Below are 22,915 nucleotides of genomic sequence, written 5' to 3'. Positions count from 1 at the left end.
AAAACAAAACAGTTATTAATTAGTGATACATTTCAAGCATTTTACTCATTAAAATAATTCCGATGTTTAAGATAAAATAAGACACCCGTGATGCATGTATTACAGTAAATATTCTGTTTATTACTGTAGTAAACATTTAATACAAAGCATGGGATGAGCAGGTTCACAATACGTCACACACACACACACACACACACACACACACACACACACACACACTTATGTAGCAAACTTCTTCTGTCTGACGGGTGGTGGGAGTTGTGCAGTAATCTCCAACAGGGGGCGCTCCACCACCACCAGTGACTGATCCTCCATCAGCCCAGCAAACAGCAGCTCCTGTGGGGAAAGAAGTGAAAATATTAAAGCTAAGTATTATAAATATTAAACCCATTAAAACTGCGGAAGATTCTCATGGATGAATGCACTATTTTTGGCTAGTGCAGTTGGGGTCTAGTAGACACACACACACCTTGTAAGTCTTGCAAACTTTGAAAGCATGGCTTTGAGATGTCCTTTCCTTCTCAGGCAGGCTTCGCAGAGTCAGCTGATTGTAGAACTGAGATTTCTGATCCGGAAGCGGCTGGAAGAGAAAAATAAAAAACTTCAGAATAACACCAACTGAACCACCAAATAAATGAACATTATTTCACCACGTGTCCAGGAATCAGTCCAGAGAGGAGTATTAAGTAATTATATAATAGTATGAAAAAAAAAATGGTCCAGATTCTTTAAAGCTGGTCACACCTTTGGGGGCAATCAGTTATTAGTTACATTTCAAGCTCTAGCACTCAAAATCAAATTTTAGCTGTTTGTCATTACGCAAATAAGAATAATAGCAAAGTGAACTTTGTCTTACCAAGGTTTGATCAATGACACAGAACATGTACATATCATGGAGTAATACATGAGCTGGGTTTTTGCGACTGAAGGTCACATTAGTCACTGGTGTGTCTCTCTCCAGCCACACATGATGAAGACCATTCTTCTGCACCAGTCGACTCCAGTCAGTGTACTGCTTCTGCTCTAGCGAGTACTCAAACAGCTACAGGACCAAAACAACAAACATTTAAAATCACTTCATTCTACACTAGTTACATAAGCATCGATAATTGTAAAGACTAAGGTAGTGCAAAACATGTAGAACACACACCACACACACATCTATGCACACAAAGATCGTGGCAGAGAAACATGCCATTTTTACTTAGCTGCCATTTTACACCAAGTTCTACATGTAGTAATTATTATTATTAAAGTTTCAATAGAGATTCAAACAAATATTAATGAAAGCACTGGTGGAAAAAATCTTGTTATTGAATATAAGCAATAACATGATATCTTGAATTAGAAAATATTGTGTTGCTGATATTCTGATGTGTCAAATATCAACCGGCAATTTTAGTTACTAATAACAGATCATCTAGATGGCAACCTATGCTAGAAATTTAAGCAATGTGAATAAGGACCAGTAAGAACTCCTTTTTCAGTGAGTGTGTATAGATGATCATTTAGTGTACATATAGTTTCATTTGGTTAACAGAGTAAACACGGGGGTATTTTGTGCGTTGAGTACCTGCTGATCTGCGTGAACCATGAACAGGTTGTTTGTTGTTGGGTGGATGGCCATGGCGCTGACTCCAGAGTTATAAATAGGCACTGTACAGTGTACCTGAAACACACATGGTCAAGGATGTGATTTTATACACCATTATTTCCTCCTCATTTTACACGTAGGTGTTAAAATGTACCTTCATCTTCTTCAGGTTATACACGTGAACTTCGTGGTCACTGTTGGCTGAGGCCAGCCATTTTCCATCCTCACTGGCTGCTAATAGATGAATGGCCTGGGCAGAGCCTTGCGAAGAAAGAAAGGGAGAAAAAGCGTAAATGAATCTTAGCGATTAAAAACACATGCAGATTCCTAAAAATAAAAGCACATCTTTGAATTATAAACAAACTATTTATATTCTTCCTCTCACCTGATTTTGACTTGAGAGTGGATACGAGCTTGCACTCTGTTTGGCTCAGAGCTGCCACGTGAACAGCAGAGGAAGAGGAAGCCACAAACAGGCGAGACGAGTCTGAAGAGAAGCATATCTGATTGGCTGAGCTAAAGATCTTTGGAAGCTTGGATACCTACAAGAAACAAGTACAGCAGCTATTTATTAAAATATTAAAATTATACTGTTTTGTTTTTTTTTGTTTTTTTTATAAAAGGTCTGATATACTGTTGTGGTGATGGGGCGTGGTTGTGCGTCAACTTTGGGCAGGGAGATGGCAGGTCGAACCAGATGATTCTGGCCTGTGTATTATTACCTGCCAGCATATTTATTTGTGTGTTTTTAAGTTTTCAGTACGAGAGAGAGAGAGGGCTAGATAGTGAGGGAGAGAGAGGGCGAGAGAGAGTGAGTGAGGGCGAGAGAGTGAGTGAGGGCGAGAGAGTGAGTGAGGGAGTGAGGGCGAGAGGGCGAGAGAGTGAGTGAGGGCGAGAGAGTGAGTGAGGGCGAGAGAGTGAGTGAGGGCGAGAGAGTGAGTGAGGGCGAGAGAGTGAGTGAGGGAGAGAAGGAGAGAGAGTGAGTGAGAGTGAGTGAGGGAGAGAGAGTGAGTGAGGGAGAGAGAGTGAGTGAGGGAGAGAGAGTGAGTGAGGGAGAGAGAGTGAGTGAGGGAGAGAGAGTGAGTGAGGGAGAGAGAGTGAGTGAGGGAGAGAGAGTGAGTGAGGGAGAGAAGGAGAGAGGGAGAGAGGGGCAGGAGAGCGATAGGGGGCAGGAGAGGGAGAGAGAAAGTGAGAGAGGGTGAGAGAGGGGGAGAGAGAGTGAGTGAGGGAGAGAGGGGCAGGAGAGGGAGAGAGAAAGTGAGAGAGGGTGAGAGAGAGGGAGAGAGAGAGGTATCGGGCTTGTGTCTCATGTCGAATACACACAAACACAGAGCAAGAACTTGAAGTCTCAGTTAAGCTGTTACAGATTCAGATTGAGTTTCTGTGAAAGTCTGCTGAAGGACAGTGCGTCTTCCTTCACACCCTCACACACCAGGGTTCTACAGCTGTATGAAATCATGGTGAGCAGCATAAAGAGGCTCCTTTTAAAGCTTCAGGTGAGCTGTGTTCCAGGCAGCCCTACAGCTCATGTGCTCAGACACACATCTGTTCACTCTGCAGTATATAAAACTCATCTGACCTTAGTGATGCTGACGTTGTTGTTGTCACAGTGTAGTCTGTACAGTCGGAAGCTGGCCACTGTAGAGTACGCAATCCACTCTCCACACGGAGACACGGCACTGCAGCGGACATGATCCTCACCCTGACCATGAAAAAAGAAAGAAATCAATAGGCATAGCGGATTCTCAGAGCTTGGGAGTAATTGACTTAGAAGCACAACCTTTACCTTTATCTTTAAATGAAGTAATTTCTCTGGTTTCCTTTTAATAGGTAGACTGCTCCCAGGCATCCCTACAAACCATACAAAAATAAATGAAAAAAAATTTGTCTGTCACTTACTTTTAAAGATCTCAATCTAGTTATTATTATTAATAAGTACTGCGTGTTTGAAAAGTGTTATTGTCGTCAAGCAATGTAAAATAATAAAAATCAAAAAAGGGAAAAAAAATAGTTTAGGTGGATATTTTAAGGTGGGCTGCACAGAGGCATGAATCAAAATAGGGGACAAAACTTAAACTGCCTTGATATTAAGCTGAAAAATTTGTGTGTGTAATATATTATGAAATAGATTTGTAATAGTAACATGAAAGATAAAACCAGTATCACAAATAGACTCATTAATACGTTTATTTATGTTTTCTTTTAATAAAAATTAAATACATTTATTAATGAGTCTATTTTTGTGTAAACTCTCGAGACTTGTTTGCGTGTGTAACATCCCAGATCATCAGCAGTTACTGAAATACTCAAACAATCCCATCTTTCACCAAACGATGCAAAGACACAGATCACATTTTTGAACTAAAGACGCTTGACCCATATTTTATGCACTGTGCTGCCTGGATAACTGCATGAATCAGGTGCTTCTAATAAGTGGCCAATAAGCGAATGTTTGAATTAAACTTTATTTAATGTAGATTATGTTGGTTTTTTTCTCACCGCTGCCATCGCTCTCCCCGAGTCTCCACAGATCGAGATGTGTTGGGTACTGGAACAGCAGCAGACCCGTTTTCTTCACACAGGACACTAAACTCCGCTACATGGTGAAAAAAAACCCCAACAATTCTCTTAGCACAGAGCAGTACAGAGCGGAGTCGTGTTCAGCTGTAGGTGAAGATTGGAAAGCTGTCAAGGTGTCCAAAGGTATAAAGGTGTCAAAACTCACATGAGGAAAATGGATCTTGCGAAAGGCAGTGGCAGTGGTCTTCACTTCAATTTTATCCAAAAGAGGCCTCATGACAAGCTGGGTGTCCATTCCTGAGCCGCAGAAAAACAGACCACACAGAGCAATATTAAAAACTGTTAAAAACAATAAAGTCAATATCTCAACAAATAGCTGAGTCAATAATGTAATACTTCATTCGGTGTTTAACTTCACCGTGTTTTCTATATACATTTATTTTTAAACAAAACCGAGGTCTCACTGAACTCAGGATGTTTCACACTGGGCAGTTTGATGTGGTCTAAATCCGGTGCATTTGTGCTCATCTTACGTAAACACAAACATGCTTGGAGAACACAAATGTACTGACGCTTTTTTTGTTGTTGTTGTTATTATGCTGCCATTATGAGACGTAAGGCTCCTTACCCCTTCTTTGTCCCACAAATGTTCCCCTACCACTCAGGGTGTGTGTGTTGTAGAAACTAATAAACAACATCATCAGTTAAAACACGCACACAGGTTACTTAATATCCTAAACCAGTATTGACCAGAGGACGAGTTGTGTTCACATTCAATGGCGTGTGGTTCTTGAAGGGCAACCAAACTCACACCACTTCCTTCAGGTCGGCTTGGTTGGGCTTCCTGCTCCACATGACAATTTAGCCTGAAGAATTTTCCATGTTTTAGACTGATCTGTCAGTGTAAAAGCCTCCTTAATAGAATTGCATGAAACTTTATTCCGTTAAACCCAATAGTGCATTTAAACACAAATATACAATAGTGTGAAAACAGTTTTGCTAACACATCAAATCCCACCTATATATTAAACATGGAGATATTTTTAATCATAACTTCCTCCCCTCATTACAATTAAGGTAGAAAGAATTTCTAAATGATGAACAAACCTCCGGAAACAACGGCCGTGTTGATCTCCAAAACAGCTCGGACATCATGTGTGTGGTTCTTGAAGGTTCTGGTTCGGACCCACTCTTTTTCCTCCTGTCCTAGAACCATAGAGAGGAACTGGAATTGTGCCACAGTTCCCTCTGATGTACCGGCAACGACACTGGTCTCATCCTGTGGGTCGTAACACAGGACAAATACTCACAAATTAAAAAAGAGAGGGAATGGGGGAAGAGAGAGAGAAAGAGAGAGAAATATTTTCGCAAAATACAGATACACACGAAGACAAACAACTTTTCACCTGTGAAGCTGATAATGTCAGCACATCCCACTTGGTGACCTGGTGGCGTTTAATCAGCGTTCCCGTGCGATCGTCCCATATATTAACCTTCCCAGACGAATCTCCGCTGACGATGGTGCCGTCCCTGAGGTACACCACACTCCAAACGACACACTCTTTAACCTTAGCTGTTCCTATTCCACGCTCCACCAGCAGCCTGTGAACCGACTGACCTGAGCAGCAAGACAAGGCCCAAGGATTCAGTTATAAAGCACTTCCATTTCCTCATTTAGCAGATGATTAATACAAGCAAAGTGATCTATCAAGCAGAGAATAACAAGTAGTGCTGCCACACAGGGATTTTGCTAGCAGAAGGTGCACAGAGCAGAAGAAACAATAAAACAATGCAACTCTGAGGTAAATAACTGTTTAAGTTATTTAAACTGCGTTATTTAAACTGCGTTTCATCTAAGGATCTACTCACAACCAGAGTGACATAAACTACACAATTTTATGTTCAGTGCAAAAGTTAAAAAACATAAAACTCTGCACATGACCTGAGGTAAATAAATAAATGAATTTTAAGAATAGAAAATTAAAAAAGCGGTCATGGATTAGTTGTTGCAGGTAAGCCAAGGCTAAAGACACTTTTAGACATCGATGCCTTTCGATACCAAACTATGACAAAAAGACTAAAACTTTGAGTTAAAGATGCGTTTCCAAATCGATCCAGATTAATGTATGTGTGCCCTAAGACATTTCTCATTCTAAAACTTACCTGTTTCGGTATCAAACACCCGAATCATGTCCATCATTCCTGCGGCTATCCTGGAGCCTGAAGGATGCCATGATAATGAGATGATGCGTCCTTTTTGTTTGGCCAGATTCCTTTCAAACTGGATTTTACCTTCACAGACCTCAAACAGCTTAACAGTACCATCCTCACAACCAACCTGCCCAAAACCACACACATGAAAATACTCCGGTTATAAAAAAAAAAAGAGTTATTCTTAATAACTTACATCTAAAATCAATAAGAAACATTAAAAAAGCATTAAACTTACAGCCAAATGAGTTCCTTGCTTGTTGCTTGCAATTGCCCAAATGGGGCCTCCATAAGCATCGAGTGTGTATTTCACCTTGTGATTGTCCAAATCGTACTCTACTATCTCGCCATTTAAACCTGCACTGAAGAGACGCTCTCCAGCCCAGGTCAGAGCCTCAGTGGCTCGCTTCTCTTGCCCTGGAATCACCTGTAAACACACGATTGTAATAAGTTCATCGCATTACACATATCAACTAATATACATGAGTGTCTGATCTGGTTTCCACTCAGTCACACTCTCCCTGATGTACACCATGTGCTGCCAGAGTCACAGACCTTTTCCTGGAAGAGGTTATCGGCCACGTTATAGATCTCCACAGAGCCATCTGCCCTCGCTGCTGCGATCCGCTCATGCTGGGGCTCGAAAGCCAGAGCTTGAATAGCTGAGGGCATGTAGTCGAAGAACCGAACACGATGAACCTTGAACTCCCCCATCACTCAACAGATTAAAGCTGAGAAACAACACAGCGATGGTCTTTACTCTTTCTTTAAATATCTTTAAAAATCTAGGGAAGAAAAATATGAGTAAAGACCGAAGGTACAATATAGAATGAATTCTGTGAGCTGAAACTGGAGAGAGAAAAAAACTTTTTAAAACAGATGCTTGATGTTCTTTTAAGGCCAATCTCTAAACATTGAACTAAAACTACTTTGGATTTTAAGAAGGTTAATTCACAACTTATAAACACAAAGGCATTGTAAGTTTGATTAAACAAATTTGGCGATGTTTACGTTTTATCATTGAGAATTCTGTGGTTTTATAATTCTAACCTTTATATATATTTTTATACACAAAAGGCTCTTTTTCATCAGCCCACCTTTGACATTTACATCATTTAGCAGACACCTTTAATTCAGAGTGACTTACATTTTTATTTCATTTTATACAACTGAGCAATTTAGGGTTAAGAGCCTTGCTCAGGGGCCCCAGCAGTGGCAGCTTGGTGGACGTGGGATTCGAACCCTCGACCATCTGATCAGTAGCCCAACGCCTTAACCACATAAACCATCAGGTGATATGGACAAACTAATAACTAAACGTTCAAAAATTAAAATCTAATTATTACTTGAATCTCAGCACCACAGACCGTTTTAAATGACTTCACATAATGGAGCTGCTGCAGCTTCCTCTGGTCAACATTGTTAAACTGTTGTCTAAAGGAATTTACACTTAACTCATCTAATAAGAAAGCACGGCGGAAATGTATCTCGACACGATTAAATGTGTAAATAGAAGTTTACCTCCTTTAAACGCTGAATTTACAGTTTGCCCCTTTCAGTAAAGCTGAGGCTTCATTTTGAGCTGCTACACACGTTGAGCTCCGGCTGTACCACGTTGAAACCCTTTAACCCCGGAAGCAGACGCGCTGAGTTTACTTTACAAAATAAAAGACATAGCTGTCGCCGTACTGTGTTGCTATTTCTCTTAATAATAATAATAATAATAATAATAATAATAATAATAATAATAATAATAATAATAATAATAATAATAATAATAATAATAAACATATGAGCTATGAAGAGCAACAGGTGAATACCAATAAAGACCTGAATAAGCATAAACAAACAGATTTTATTCACCAGAAATAAATATATTTATTTTTTCACCATTTACCGTGCTGCATCTGTTATTTACCAAGAAATCACACGATTAGATAGATTAAATACAATTAAGATTAATATATAATACTTAAAATAGAAATAAAAAAAAAAAATAAGATAACCCCAAAAAAAAGAAAAAGAAATCTTTAGGTGCATAAAGGTTTCACATCTTAACCGACGTCCATTAGATTCCAAGAGGTTTTCTCTAAATTCAACCCAGTGGTCGCTATAATTCGCACATTAATAAAACTGCTCCTAACTTCTAAGCATCGTCATATCATAGTTCTTCATGATGATTCCATGCTAGATGGCAAGTGTTATTGACGTGACACAGTTATCCTCCACTTACTGTACAAAAACCCTGTTCTCCTGAGCACTAAGACATAAATACAATATAATGAGGACCTGATAAAAAAGGTCTTTGCAATTTTTTTCCGCTCCTTTTTCTTTAACAAAAAACAATGAAATGTGTTTTGCTGTCTTTTCTTCAATGAGAAACTTGGACTGTTACATGCAAGGCTTTTAGAGTGTTAATCATTGTGAAAAGCTCAGTACAATCATGTCACGTAGGACACTTGTTGCTCCCTTTTCTCTTCAGAGGTTCTGAAAGCCAGAAGTGTTGTGGGTCCTGATCTCCTGAAAAGTAGAGGAACGTGGAAGAAGTGGAAGAAGTGTGAGAGAAACAGTGCAGATTTGAATACTATGATCAGCAACACCATACACACAGACTCTCAGATGCACATCTACAAAGCATATTTCAGTGGCCCACAAACAGCAGTTTAATATGTTAAAATTTAAAAGATCAGAATAAAGTTATAGTCCATCATAAGGTCATATACCATGCTGCTTTCTGATCATTGTTTATCTAAGGAAATCTGTAACAAAGTTTTTAAAAGTATTTATGACCATTGTAATTACTAGTATTTCCAACCTGATTGATATTACTATTGATATATTTATGTTTTTCATATGTGTATTTATTTATTTTTTTATTATTATTTTTGCATGGGAGAAATGGTACACCATTAATGAATTAATTCAAGATCAAAAAGAACATTTTAAGTCTAATCATTTTAATAAATGTGTCACACAATGGACAACACAGAACAAATACAGTTGAAACCATATTACCTTGAAAATGTTTGACCTTCTCTGCTTTATAACTTGCCATCCTTTTAGAGTGTGTCATTGAGCTGACAGAGCTGGTACAGAAAACCATCATTAGGCCCGATCTCTCTTTTCTCTCTCACTGTAGCTAAAGCGGCTCGTACATCCAGCTTGTGTCTCAACATCAGGTAAGCGATGACAACTGCTGCTGAACGACTGTACCCCTTCTGGCAATGCACATACACCTTGCCTAGAAATAACCAGACCTTATAAGATCATGAATACATGAATAATACTGATCAGGTTCTACTGAAACTTTACCTCTGTCTCCTTTAGATTCCAAGGCCTGTGCTATGAAGTCTGCACCCTCTTTAAAGTATACACTAAGATCAAAATATTCCACGTCATTGGCTGGTATACCATGGTAGATAATGCCCGTACCCACATAATATTCTGCCCCTGTATTCACATGCATGTATGAGTCTCCTTCAGCAACATTAAGAATGTGGGTCACTTTCAGTTGCTGCAAGAGTTTCACATTTGTGGCCACAGACCTGTAATACAGTGGATAGAGGAAGTTCTATTACTCTGCCATGTGACTAGTTATAAATAGCTCAGGTCCTGTTCCATCAGTGTTATTTTTTATTTTAATATATAATTTTCTTTCACCAATTTTTTTCACATATGTTTTTCCACATATGCACATACAGTCAGTAATTACAGCCAAAAGATGATTTGACTAAGGACAAATCATCTGTGTATATGATAGTATAACTAGGGCAGCACTGTTGGCATCATAAGCTTTAGTAAGACATACTCATTTCCAAGCAGAATCCTGGGACAGACTTCATTGAAATCTTTAGATGGCATGCTGAAGTGGCCATTTTCGTCTGACAAAAGGTCATTGAGCTGCTGCACAGACACTCCATAGTCGTTCATATTCGACTGAAGATCCTCTTAAGTAAGTCCTTTGTCTATGACGCCTGAAACTTGTTTATTCCAACGACTGAAATATTACCCTTTTAACCACTAGATGGCAGCAAATCCTCCTGTACTTTAATATACTGTATATATGTCTCTGACAATTCTGAGGTTTTTCACACACACACACACACACACACACACACACACACACACACACACACACACACACACACACACACACACACACACGCAGCATACATATAAAGAGTACATCGTCATTATTTTATTTTTAAATTGCAAATAAAATCCATTATAACATTTACATTTATGAAACTAAAATATTTATATTTTATACTTATATTTTATTTAGCTAGATTGAACGGAACTTGAATTTAAGATTATTATATTGTGTGTTATACATTATTACGCATATTATTACATTATATAAACCCTTACAGTATACATCGCATGGAATTAAATATTGTGATTGGTGTTTATTATTATTATTACTTTTTTAAATGAAAATGACTATTATTGCAATTACTACTATTACATTACTATTAAATAAAATTTGATTTGATTTAGTATTATTATTAATTTTATACAAATAAAATTTGATTTGTTTTGATTTGATTTGACACACACACATGTTGTTGTTTTTTAAATGTGTTCGGATGCCATCGTGACGACATATTGTAGAACGCGAAGATTACAGATCGCCGCTAACTCGCTTTTCTGCCTGTTGGTGTGTTTAGAAAGCTATCTGTTGTGGATAAAGTAGGAAAATGTTTGGTTCAGTTAACCATCAAGCAGCCGATCTTCCGACGCGCCTCCTGCTGAGTGCGGCTGGGATTGCAGTCGACGTTTATTGTTATTTTATATGCAAACGTCGCTTTTGGAGGAAGAAAGCCGTGACCGACGGTAAGCTATTTTCAGTTTTTTGTTAACCTAACAGTGTTAAACTGCACCAAGTGAGATAGAAATAGCTTACATATCAGACCTGACACCATTTAAGCATTTTGCTAAGAAGCTCGGCATTTTAAAAAACATTTAAAAGTACGCTAACGCGAATTAGGACTTCAGCCAATCGTCGTTTGAATCCGGGATGATTGACAGGTTACTGTAATCCTTTGAGATTAACGGACGCCGTCTGGAAGCCCCGCCTTCTCTTTCTGTCAGTTTAAATGGAATGGAGAGAGCTTTGACTTCATTAACGTGAAAATAACTGTCAGTCTTTTAATATTAAAACGTATAGATTGTGTACATTTAGAGTCGGAAGAAACATCTGTGATTGTGACGTTATTGTTTTTAATATTTACATTCAGGCCAGTTCCAGACTTCAGTGTTTCCATCCACAGAAGCTCCTTCTATATGCTGCAGACCTCCTCAGGTAAAACTTCACATATTTACTTTTAACCCTTAAATTATATAATTTACATGTAAAAAAAAAAGACTTTCGGGACGTTAAAGGCGGTGTGCACGATGTTTGAAAGCCAATGTTGACATTTGAACCAAAACAAACACGCCCCTGACGCCCCTTCCGCCCCTTCCGCGTGAAACGGACCTAAACCTGTCACGGTACAACACACAGTACTACAAAAACACATTTGTATTACTATAGTATTACTCATTGAGTTCATTTATTGATAAAAAAATATCCCCTCGGCCAGCTGCCCCAGCAGGTTCCCATAATCATAATAGTCGTGGCCTAATGGTTAGAGAGTCTGACTCGTAATCCTAAGGTTGTGGGTTCGAGTCTCGGGCCGGCCACGACTGAGGTGCCCTTGAGCAAGGCACTGAACCCCCCAACTGCTCCCCGGGTGCCGCAGCATAAATGGCTGCCCACTGCTCCGAGGGTGTGTTCACTGTGTGTGTGTGTTCACTGCTGCACTTTGGATGGGTCAAATGCAGAGAACAAATTCTGAGTATGGGTCACCGTACTTAGCCGTATGTCACTTCACTTAATTTCACTTAATAGTTATGTGCCTGGGTTACGTATGTATGTGTGGGGCGGAGCTATCAAAACAGGGGTGACACCCATTTGGGTTAGGGTCGTGTTTGTTTTGATGATTTCAAATGTCAACATTGTCTTTCAGACATCGTGCACCCCACCTTTAAGAAGACAAAAAACAGTAGTGTGTCATGATTTTTTTCTATTATTTTTATTTTATTCAAAAAGATTCATTGCCAAACTTCGCATTTCTGACAAACACAAGGTTGTAGGCTATATGGTCGTTAGATACATAGAGGTGATCTTCTGTCAATAAAAGTGCTTGTTTGCACACTGTTTGTGTGTGTGTGTGTGTGTGTGTGTGTGTGTGTGTGTGTGTGTGTGTGTGTGTGTGTGTGTGTGTACATGTGTGTTTCTGTGTTCTTGTGTCCAGTACCATGTTATTCGATATTTTTTTTTGAAAGACAGAACCATGTTATTCAATGTTATTTATTTTTAAAGATTGTACCATATTATATACTGTTGTTTTGCTGCACTTTTGTGCTGCTTCTGTCATATCTTGTAAATGTGACACTGTTTCATTAATCACTCATTTACAATTACTCATTTAAATATCCCTTTAGCTGGAAGAAAGAGTGAGGGAGCTGGAGGGACTGCTCCGTATGGCACAAGAGAATGAGGCAAAAAGCTTGGTATGTGAAACACGTCACTAGTACAAAACAAAATTTCTAAGCACTTTAGGTTTTCATCGTGTCATCACTAGCAGGATGTTCACATTTATTTTGGTATCAAAGCTCATGTAGACCTTAAAATTTAAGATTTTGTGGTCCTTAATTGTACTTGAACAAAATGCCAACAGCGGCAGTCTCACATCATACGTCAGCAAACAGGACAAATATATATGTACTGTATATATTTAATATATACAAATACATATACAGTACACACAATTCAGAGAATTTACACAATTCAGAGAATGGATGTTTTTTCCTATCAATGAACTTGATTTTTTATATTGAACCTCTTGTTTAGCATAAACGAAGGTAGCTAGTAAGGTCATGAATTTGTGTTTGTGTTGATCCTTGTCTTTGTCATGTGCTCATGTGGTTCCTTCATCAACAACTGATGAATACGCTTTGTGTGTATGAAAATAAAGCCAGAAGTGTTTGTTGAACCTGCAGGTGTCTCTGGCTGATGCGGAGCTGAAACACAATGACACTCTATACTCCATCAGTCAGCTGGAGGAAGAGAAGTCAGAGCTGAAGAACCAGGTGGACAAGCTGCGTTCCACGGTGCAGGAGCTGGGAGAAGAGCTCTGTCAGTGTCACCTTGAGAATGAAGAGCTACAGAAGGTAAGCAAATAATGCTTTGCTCTAAGAAGTCTGTTTTTAGATTAAAACACTACTGAATTCCAATAAGAGTTCTGGTGACATTTTTGCATTACTCACTGCAAACAAGTGCTTTTTACAATCATTCAGCAAAAAAGTAAACAATGAAATTCCTGCATCCTGTAAATGATGCTGCTCAAACAACTTTTTGACTTTGTCAAACCGGACCTATTTCTGAACTCCCTGTAGAATGTCAGTAAATAAGAAGGGATTTTTAGATGTGAGGCAAGCAACATTAAAAGTTAAACAGTATAGCAACCGTCTGATACAGGTTTAATTAAACCACAAGGGTAGTTATATGCACATTTTCATGTTTTAGGAGTGTGAGCAAAACAAGGAGGCTCACAAAGCCCTGCAGCTGGAACATGAAAAGTTGAAACAGGAGCTGTTCCTCAAGGAAGTAGTGCTGAAGGTAAACCTGTCTTCTTGCAAAACCATGACAGTTGTTGGAAACTCTGTGTGTATGTGTTGGTTCTTACATTTGAGTGTGGGTATAAAAGTAATTAAAGCAGTGTTTGTTGAACCTGCAGGTGTCTCTGGCTGATGCGGAGCTGAAACACAATGACACTCTATACTCCATCAGTCAGCTGAAGGAAGAAAAGTCAGAGCTGAAGGACCAGGTGGACAAGCTGCGTTCCACAGTGCAGGAGCTGGGAGAAGAGCTCTGTCAGTGTCACCTTGAGAATGAGGAGCTACTAAAGGTAAGCAAAAAAAGCTTTACATAGTCCATGTGGAAATAATGCTCATGCAGCATAAACCAATAAGCCCATTATTTTTTTTACCTCTTTTGCCTCATTGCTGTGTTTTAGAAGAGATGAAGAACATCAGTTGAAGAGAGGAAATAATGTATGCAGGCTTACCATGAGCGATAGAAGGAGAAGATATAAAATTGTGTAGTTTATCTTTTCATTCATGTGTTGTTCAAAAATGGGTTCAGCTAAGAGCTCCAGTAGATAGAAATGTAATAATTCATGATTGGGAAATGAAATACTCAATAACATTATCTACAGTTAACAATCAACAATGCAGTAATCTGAACATTCTCCCAAATGTGGACAAATACACTATAATTGAACTGAGAAAAGAAAAAAACCCTACCAAGTCAGTCCAGTTTTAGAAAAGGCTGGCCACCGATTTTATTTATTTATTTTTTGAAAGACATAGTACCATGTTATTCGATGTTTTTTTTTTTTGAAAGACAGTACCATGTTATTCAATGTTATTTATTTCCTATTTTAAAGATTGTACCACGTTATATACTGTTGTTTTGCTGCACTCTGCATGTTTTGTGCCGCTTTTGTCATATCTTGTAAATGTGACACTGTATCATTAATCACTATATTTCATAACAAAGGTTATAATATTAATCATTTTTAGATCAATCTTATAATTAAACAAGAAATAAAACATTTTCATTATATTTATCACATTTGCAGTATGTTTTTTTTTATATCAGAATGACTCAAAAGAACTTATATCTATCACTAAAGCATTATAAAACTAATAGTTCAATCATTTATTTCACTATGCAATGCAGTAGTTTGTGTATTAAAAATACTTCATCTCTGAGATTATTGTATTAATAGATGTATAAAAACATATCAAATCTGTAATATACACTTATTTTCTTAATAAACAGTATATTTATGTATGTATTGTACATTCCTCTCCAATTCACATATCGAGCTTGAAGTTCTCTTTATAGGTAACTGAGCAGATTAATGTCCAAGCATTTCACATCCATCTTTTACAAAAACCTCTTTGGATTGGTGAAGGTTTCTTAGCTAGTATTTAAGTTTCCTTGTCCTTCCTTTTACTGTAAAACTCATCTGTGCTGGGAGAGACCCTGATAAGCCCACTGCTTTTTTAAGTTATATGCAATGCACTGGGGGAGGGACAGAGAGCTGGTCTGATCCTAAAGCTATGAAAGAATTAGAAATATCCAAAATGAATACAGAACTGCTCAAGCTTGTTTCATTGTTTTATCTTAAGCCACACCGTTCTTATCTCTTTCATAGTCTCTGTTTTTCTTTCTTACAAAACAGAGCTTCCTGCAGCGTTTTACCCAATCTAGATGACCTGAGATCTCTTCGTAAGAGATCTGTCTGTCTGATAAAATATGTTCAAGAAAGTACCTGGTTGCTTTGACATTAGCAGATATTTCCCATTTTCAATGCTTGCAGGAAAAAACCCATAAAATATATAATTTTTTAAGCAAACTAAGCCAACAAGATGATAAAGGCTTAGGGCTAAGTCTGTTTGTTATGAGTCATGACTCAGATGCAGTCAGATGGGTCTGAGCATCGGAGCGCCGGAAGAGGGAACGCTTCCGTCTCCGGCCAAAGCCACAGGGACTGATCTTGTGTAGGGGAGCATTATTCATCTTATTACTGAGCTGGCTGAGGCGGTAGGCCAGATCATGTACTGAGCAGGTGAGCAGGTTACAACCTCTTTTCCCCCTTCTGTTTGGATTATCACTGCAAAAAGGAACAGAAAGAAAAAAAGAAATGATTCTACATGTTGCTCTCCCAGAACATTTAGAAAACCCAAATGGGTATAAACCTCACCCCCGAATTACAACCCCAACACTGACTTCAAATCATATCTCATACTGTCTATTACTCTTATTTATGCATTTCATTCATAACGTCATAACCCATATCTAGCTTGTATCACTGTAACAAAGCAGGTCATTATTAACTACATAGCTACAATGAAGCTCATTCATGTCATATTATGCGCAGTTTGAAAAACAGATATTCTTTGAATGCAAACCTCATGTGCTACCATCCCAATTAGGATGCCAAAATCCAGACATGCTCCTGGGGAGAGAGGAAGCCTACCTGCTCTGTGATATAGGTGTGCCCATATTCCTGTTCTCTTGCTGAGCGAGGCGTTCAACTGAATCTTCTAAACTCCTTTTAGGCACACAGAGATGCCTCTTCAGCAGTGCCATATTCAGTCTGGCGCACAAACACCAGCAAAACTCTTACCAGCTTCAGAATTGTAAATTTGTAATTTCAAAAGGAGATACTTATTAAAAAAGAGTTGATGCTTAGACATACTTATTTTCTCTGTCAGAATTGGAAGGAAGTGTTGCACTTAAAGCACAAGGCATGAAAGCTGCCAGCAAACACCACATCAAAATACTCAGAGAGACTGTCTTCATTTTTGACTTTGACCTGCAGAAAGAGTTCAGAACATTGTAGTTGTTTATGAATCATCGAATAATGCATTTCTGTAAAAACTGAACAGTTCCCAAAAACCCCAAAGGCGAAGTCTTTGACAGGATGATAAATGCTGGATGTCTTTCCAACTCAAATCTGTTTTAGACCTTTGAGGAAAAACTAAAACATTCATGTTATGATAATCATGTCTGAGTAGCAGTGCAAGGTACATACCTGAGAAGGAAGCTTTATTCTTGAGTAAGAATTAAGAACCGTACTCCTGATTTCTCAACACTGATTGGTTGGTCTGGAGAAATAGGAATTTCTAAATAATGTCCACAATAATGTGTGTGTGTGTGTGTGTGTGTGTGATAATGAAGGATACAGCTGTGACACTAGTCTAAAAGGCAAACCAGCCTTTTATTCTTTACAGAGAGTGGGAGGAGACGGACGTTTGAGGCGCAAAGATGAGTGACAATCGGCCAAATTGCCCAGTCCTGTGCATTACATGCATTAACAATAAAACTCTGGTTGCTGTTATGTGTTTTTAAAGGAGCGCCATCATTATTTTCCAACCAATTTGATTATTGATTATTTATTAACCAATTTGATTTGATCATTCCCTGATTTACTAAATGTATTAAAGTTGTTTTGTTTTGCACAGAATTTCTATTTGTCATTGCTCATTCTTGAAAAGCTGTCATATTCTGTAAGACTCTACTTTTGTAATATTTATGTAATACAGAGACTTCTTTGAAGCATGAGCTCATGAACGTCATGGTTCAGAAATTTCAGACACAAAACAAAGACAATTATTTATATAAAATAAAATCATATGCTTTGACATCACAGCACTATTACTACTTATTTCTAGCAAGAGTGACAAGAGTCATTGTGATGCTGGCTATTTCTACATTTCAGTCTAGTGTTTAGATGCAGTGTTCCAGTACACTGACTTTAGTGACCTCTTCTTTCACATTGTAAAGACTTTGAGAGTTGGAGACTATGGTGACTATGGTAACATCACGTTAGGCACATCACAAGTCACTGGAAATACTGCAATCAACTGATCAAATGGTTTGTACGTGCTGAGACTGTTGCTTGATGCTCTGAGGCATTACACAACATCCATAAATGATTTTTAAACAACCTCCAAAATGACTTTTCACATCAACTGAAATTCATCCCTCCTAATATTGGACCCTTTTAAGATGGATCTCTGATGACATATATTATATCATTCCTTGCAGCAATAACCAGGCAGCTGCTAGTTGAACTACTTTGTCCAAGCTGACTTCATAGCAGCTGAGAGTGTAGTGCAGTTAGAGACTTAGGCATAAACAGTGTCTATACTCACCACGTTTCTCAGTGAATGATGTAATAAATCACTTCTGAATCCAGTAGGATGTGATGTTACTTCCCTAGTTACTGTATGGATTGCTAGCATAAGTAAAACTGAACGATGTTGCGTTAGATCATGTGACAGGTACAGATCCCTTGTGCTTGTGCTCTGCATGTTTTAGCATGACTGAATGATATCAGAATTTAGGGATTAGAGCCAAATCCCTGGTAAAGAGTAAAGCAAGCACTGATCTTCCAATCATACATTAGTCATTTCCCTGTTATTAAGTTCATTGTTATTCTGAAGAGTGTTGTTTTTAAAATGTCATCTTATTACATCATTAACACAAAGAGGATGTGAGCAGTTTTGAAAAGTGTGAAGAGGTCACAATAAAGTCGAGGTCGTGTTCGTTTGTGCTTTAATTCATTCATGAACACAAAATTCGTAACCGTTTCACTCCGACTAATTAATTGCAAAAGTTTATCTAAGCCCACTAATGCTCGATTTTCCACTGTTTTCATATTCATACTGTAGAAAATCCTATAAAAATCTTGTTTACTCCACTGAAATTTTACTGTTCTCTTATTACATGTAGCTCACCTACACGTTCTGTACATCACTTTCCCTCTGTAATGTTTGCACATTCTGTACTGTTACTACATGTGTTTTTACAACATTCTTTTTATTTCTGTATATATTTTTACTTTTTTAACTCTTAAATTTAATTTATTTAATAGAAGGAGTAGGCCATGTATTCGTTTATATGTGTACTTGACAAATAAAATCTTTATTCTTGGATCTAGTTATTCACAGTTTGTAATAATGATATTTTTTAAATCAGATACCAATGTGGAAGCAGACTGTTTGCATTGAAAATTACTGAAATTTTATGCATGGATTGTCATGGCAAGATTCTATGACATACGAATAAGATTCAATGTCACCTCACTTCACATACTGTAGCCTTTACTTTTGCTTTGGGTCAGTGGCCACTGTTCACTGTCCACATGTCCTAGTTCGCTTAAACAAGGCAAATATGAAGGCCGTCACGATTTGGACATTACTTTATTTATGAATTGAAAGTGACGAAAGTGAAAGTGATGTGACATACAGCTAAGTACGGTGACCCATACTCAGAATTCGTTCTCTGCATTTGACCCATCCAAAGTGCACACACACAGCAGTGAACACACACACCATGAACACACACCCGGAGCAGTGGGCAGCCATTTATGCTGCGGCACCCGGGGAGCAGTTGGGGGGTTCGGTGCCTTGCCTTGCACCTCAGTCATAGCCGGCCCGAGACTCGAACCCACAACCTTAGGATTACGAGTCAGACTCTCTAACCATTAGGCCACGACTTGCCCCAAATAAAAACAGGGGAGAGCACGAACGCAGTCCCCCACTATCAGAAATTATGCAGTCGAGATTCCCGCATTTGGGGAATTCGCAAAGGTCAGCACAGCCCGAGTGCAATGGCCGAGCCTTGCTTTGGGCAAACCACCTCCTTGATCGTGGTATTGCCCCTGCCAGGTAAGTATGCCAGGTAAGCAATTGGCCTTTAGTCACGCGTTCCTCCCTCACCATTACCAGTGATATCAACAGTAAAAGTGGCATTGAAGAAAAGCAGGAATTTAATGAATTTGTGCCCATAAATGTATGCCTACACTTTGATACTCTGTGTTGTACTATACATGCCAACTAAACCTTCGCATTAGAAAATTACATTTTAGGATAATTCAGATGTCATTGTGTTATTATCAAGAATATTTTATGTAATTTTCTACACCAAGCATGTTGGGTCTGCTTTAATTTGTAAGAAAACAAAAAGTCACTTTGATTATAGAAAGGCTATATATAACAAACTATATATATATATATATATATATATATATATATATATATATATATATATATATATATATATATATATATAACTATATATATATATATAACTATATATATATAACTATATATATATATATATATATATATATATATATATATATATATATTATATATATATATATAGTTTTTTTATAGAAATCAAACCGTTGACTTATTAGAATTGTGCAAACTTAAATTAAAGAAATAAGGACAGACAAAGAGTGCTTGGATAAATTCAATTACAGTAACCAGCTGTATTCCTAAATCTATTAGTACAAACTTGAAATGCATTCATATCTGTATTTGGATTTGGATTTAAGAGGGAGCGGGCATTTCCGGTTGTCTTCTGTGCCATGAAGATTTTGGACCTCCACTGAGATGAGGATCCTGAGACATCTAGAGATTTACCAGCTCCAGTTAGACTCAGCTATACTAAAGCAGAGACGCCAACTCCATGTGGTCTTTGAGGACAACAACCTCCTCATCAATACAACATTTATCAGACGGTATATTTATAATCACACACTACAGTGTCACCCACATGAGGATGAGGTTCCCCTTTGAGTCTGGTTCCTCTCAAGGTTCCTTCCTCTTCCATCTAAGGGAGTTTTTCCTCACCACAGTCACCTGAGTCACCTCAGACTTGCTCATTGGGGATAAATACATACAAATTTAAATATATCTAATATCTTCATATTATATTAATCTGTATATTGTTCTTTTTATTAACATGTTTTATGTTTATGTTCTGTAAAGCTGCTTTGAGGCAGTGACAATTGTTATAAGCGCTATACTGTACAAATAAATTTGAATTAAATTGAATACACAAAAAGTTTTTTTCTTTTATTTTTAACAATGAAAACACTGAATAAATTGTGCTGTTGTGTTGTTTTAAATCGCAGAATAAGACATTCTGAGGCAGGGTTTCTATCTTCTATTTTATGTGATGGTCTGGACGATGGACTGGTTTTGGCCACTAGGGATTCTCATTGTGCACTTTTTTAAGTTTCCTGACATTTTATCAGTTGTTATTATTCTCACTAATGCACCGGTTCCTGTGAGAGTATTTAAGTGGCCCTGTTTCCCTGTTTCTTTACTAATCGTTTGATGTTTTGTCACCAGCTTCTCCTGTTACCTCGATGTTCTCTATTTGTTCCTCTTTTTGCCTTTAGCCTGTTGTTTCCTTTTCTGTTTTCTTAGCATTTGTGCTGAATTGTGTTAAGAAACACAATATTAGTGAATATAACTGAATATTAGTGACGCCTGTTTTCTCAGATTTTTTTTTGTGTTAATATTTATAAAGCCTTATTTTTCATTTGGATGCCTTTTAAATGGACTCATTGTAATCACTTGCGGCTAGATTGTGTCCCGTTGTACACGAACTAGCCCCATTTCATTTTCTTTGAGCTACAGTAGTGGATCCACTTTAACTTTTTTCTAGATTCATTTTTTTGGGCTCCTTATAGAGGCATTTATGTTTATTCTCTGACTGTGCTATCTTCTTTTCAACCGCCTTCCCAGTGACTGAGTAACCAAACTATGTTATATAAAAATCAACATCAAGAATAAAAAAAACATTTATTCAGAGTATAGTTGACAACAGGCTGCAATCCTTCAGCTGTACACAATGCATGGTCTGTGTAAGCTACTACAGCTTAATATTAGAAGAGAATTTCCCTGAATAATATTTTGTATTTAGAAATGGTTATTGTTATTTGTTGTATAATCACGAAAGAATATGTTTGGAAATTGTTAATCAAAAAAGGGAACATTCGTTAAACCAAATGGAAATGTTCTGAGTTTTCTGGGTTAATATAAGACATCATATGTGATGGAGCACATACTGTATTGCAGCCTTCCCTACTGTCAGAGCTGCTGATATAGCCAACGTCAGACCTTCTATTCAATCTGATTCCATTTTTTAACAGCCTGATTTAATCCACCTGGTTTTTCCCACAGTGATTTTCAAGTATATTGATATTGTATTGAAGAGGAGGAGCCTGATAAAGAGGTAGGACTTTTGGTTGATTTTACAGGAAGCAGAAAATGTCACAGAGAGACAGTCACTAGCTGGCACCAGTTCCAGATAAGTCTTCATAACGACAAGCAAAGTCATGTGTGTGTGAGATGAGTGTGTGAGCAGAGACAGAGGATAATGTTGAGTAAGTTGCTGTAATAATCAGTCTGTTGCTGTCAGATATGAAGAGATATAAGAGCTATGAAGTTACTACTATATATATATATATATATACATATATATATATATATGTATATATATATATATATATATATATATATATATATATATATAGAGAGAGAGAGAGAGAGAGAGAGAGAGAGAGAGAGAGAGAGACTTTTATATGTCCTAAGTCCTAATTTTATACGTACTAAGACATAGATATATCTATGTCTTAGTACGGTTATCTTTACTGTCTTTACAATGTCTATGGCAGATTATACAGCAATGACACATCAAACTAATCCCTAGCTATTAATAATACTTACATATTATTGTGATAAGATCTACAAAATGACGATAAATATATGTACCAAATTTATTTCAAAACTCTACACAAAACAGGCAGAAAAGGATTACTGTGGAAAATGCTGTAACTTTTAAAAATAATTTTTGCAGTGTAATCCCTCCACCTCACCATCATCAACACCATCAGTGCAGATTGTGTGACTTTGTATTTGGGTCAAATTTCACCTCTTTACAGTGACAGAGCTTTAAGAAGCATGGAGGAGTGCTGAGAGGCTGAGTTTTTTTGTGTGCTGAATGAGAAGCTGCATTGCAGAGCTGAATACAACACAGCAGAACACACTCTCTCTCACACACAGGAACACAATGAACACAAGACCTGGATGATCTCTGATGAAGGTGATAGGATCAGAGGGACCAGATATCAGAAGTAAGATTTGCTGTTTGTTTCAGAATAT

The 22,915-nt window shown here is 37.7% G+C and overlaps 5 protein-coding genes and 1 non-coding gene across 22 annotated transcripts in view; 2 read left to right on the top strand and 4 right to left on the bottom strand.

The window, feature by feature from the left end:
* Window positions 1-99: 99 nt before the first annotated feature.
* On the bottom strand, window positions 100-7,993 carry utp4 (UTP4 small subunit processome component). 2 transcript variants are annotated; one of them, XM_027162007.2, is made up of 16 exons: window positions 7,847-7,993; window positions 6,881-7,056; window positions 6,564-6,752; window positions 6,278-6,452; window positions 5,521-5,732; window positions 5,222-5,393; window positions 4,320-4,411; window positions 4,094-4,190; window positions 3,381-3,445; window positions 3,174-3,296; window positions 1,980-2,136; window positions 1,749-1,855; window positions 1,574-1,669; window positions 857-1,042; window positions 470-580; window positions 100-336 (listed from the first exon to the last, which is right to left on the bottom strand). In XM_027162007.2, the coding sequence occupies exons 2-16, from the start codon at window positions 7,037-7,039 to the stop codon at window positions 220-222; spliced, it is 2,058 nt and encodes a 685-aa protein (XP_027017808.1). In that variant the 5' UTR covers window positions 7,040-7,056; window positions 7,847-7,993; the 3' UTR covers window positions 100-219. The 2 variants fall into 2 exon arrangements, with proteins under 2 accessions (XP_027017808.1, XP_027017809.1); XM_027162008.2 differs by having other exon boundaries at window positions 6,881-7,110; window positions 7,847-7,981.
* Window positions 7,994-8,098: 105 nt separating this feature from the next.
* Window positions 8,099-10,364, bottom strand: dusp3b (dual specificity phosphatase 3b). Its single transcript, XM_027161289.2, has 4 exons — window positions 10,134-10,364; window positions 9,638-9,870; window positions 9,341-9,566; window positions 8,099-8,845 (listed from the first exon to the last, which is right to left on the bottom strand). Exons 1-3 carry the CDS (start codon window positions 10,253-10,255, stop codon window positions 9,385-9,387), a joined length of 537 nt encoding a protein of 178 aa, XP_027017090.1. The 5' UTR covers window positions 10,256-10,364; the 3' UTR covers window positions 8,099-8,845; window positions 9,341-9,384.
* Window positions 10,365-10,919: 555 nt separating this feature from the next.
* LOC113652321 (leucine-rich repeat flightless-interacting protein 2-like) lies at window positions 10,920-15,003 on the top strand. The gene is made up of 7 exons (XM_027161288.2): window positions 10,920-11,161; window positions 11,566-11,630; window positions 12,815-12,883; window positions 13,373-13,543; window positions 13,899-13,991; window positions 14,110-14,280; window positions 14,389-15,003. The coding sequence occupies exons 1-7, from the start codon at window positions 11,026-11,028 to the stop codon at window positions 14,395-14,397; spliced, it is 714 nt and encodes a 237-aa protein (XP_027017089.1). The 5' UTR covers window positions 10,920-11,025; the 3' UTR covers window positions 14,398-15,003.
* Window positions 15,004-15,029: 26 nt separating this feature from the next.
* Window positions 15,030-17,146, bottom strand: LOC113652324 (pro-adrenomedullin-like). Its single transcript, XM_027161290.2, has 4 exons — window positions 16,981-17,146; window positions 16,645-16,761; window positions 16,423-16,542; window positions 15,030-16,056 (listed from the first exon to the last, which is right to left on the bottom strand). The coding sequence occupies exons 2-4, from the start codon at window positions 16,746-16,748 to the stop codon at window positions 15,849-15,851; spliced, it is 432 nt and encodes a 143-aa protein (XP_027017091.2). The 5' UTR covers window positions 16,749-16,761; window positions 16,981-17,146; the 3' UTR covers window positions 15,030-15,848.
* A 2,319-nt stretch (window positions 17,147-19,465) lies between these two features.
* Window positions 19,466-19,629, bottom strand: LOC113652791. Its single transcript, XR_003442940.2, has one exon. It is a non-coding gene; the product is annotated as a U1 spliceosomal RNA (small nuclear RNA).
* A 3,112-nt stretch (window positions 19,630-22,741) lies between these two features.
* Window positions 22,742-22,915, top strand: part of mical3a (microtubule associated monooxygenase, calponin and LIM domain containing 3a) — an 89,818-nt gene continuing 89,644 nt past the window's right edge. For 7 of the 16 annotated variants that reach the window (XM_047822383.1, XM_047822377.1, XM_047822374.1 and 4 more), the window contains exon 1: window positions 22,742-22,887. The gene's annotated coding sequence lies outside the window, so the exon portion shown is untranslated. The remainder of the gene's footprint in view (window positions 22,888-22,915) is intronic. The other 9 variants (XM_047822384.1, XM_047822385.1, XM_047822382.1 and 6 more) reach the window with 2 other exon arrangements.

This window comes from Tachysurus fulvidraco, chromosome 13, assembly GCF_022655615.1.
Source record: "Tachysurus fulvidraco isolate hzauxx_2018 chromosome 13, HZAU_PFXX_2.0, whole genome shotgun sequence".
Lineage (NCBI taxonomy): Eukaryota > Metazoa > Chordata > Actinopteri > Siluriformes > Bagridae > Tachysurus > Tachysurus fulvidraco.
The sequence above is the reverse complement of the archived record's forward strand: the minus strand, read 5'-3'. Positions and strand labels throughout refer to the sequence as shown.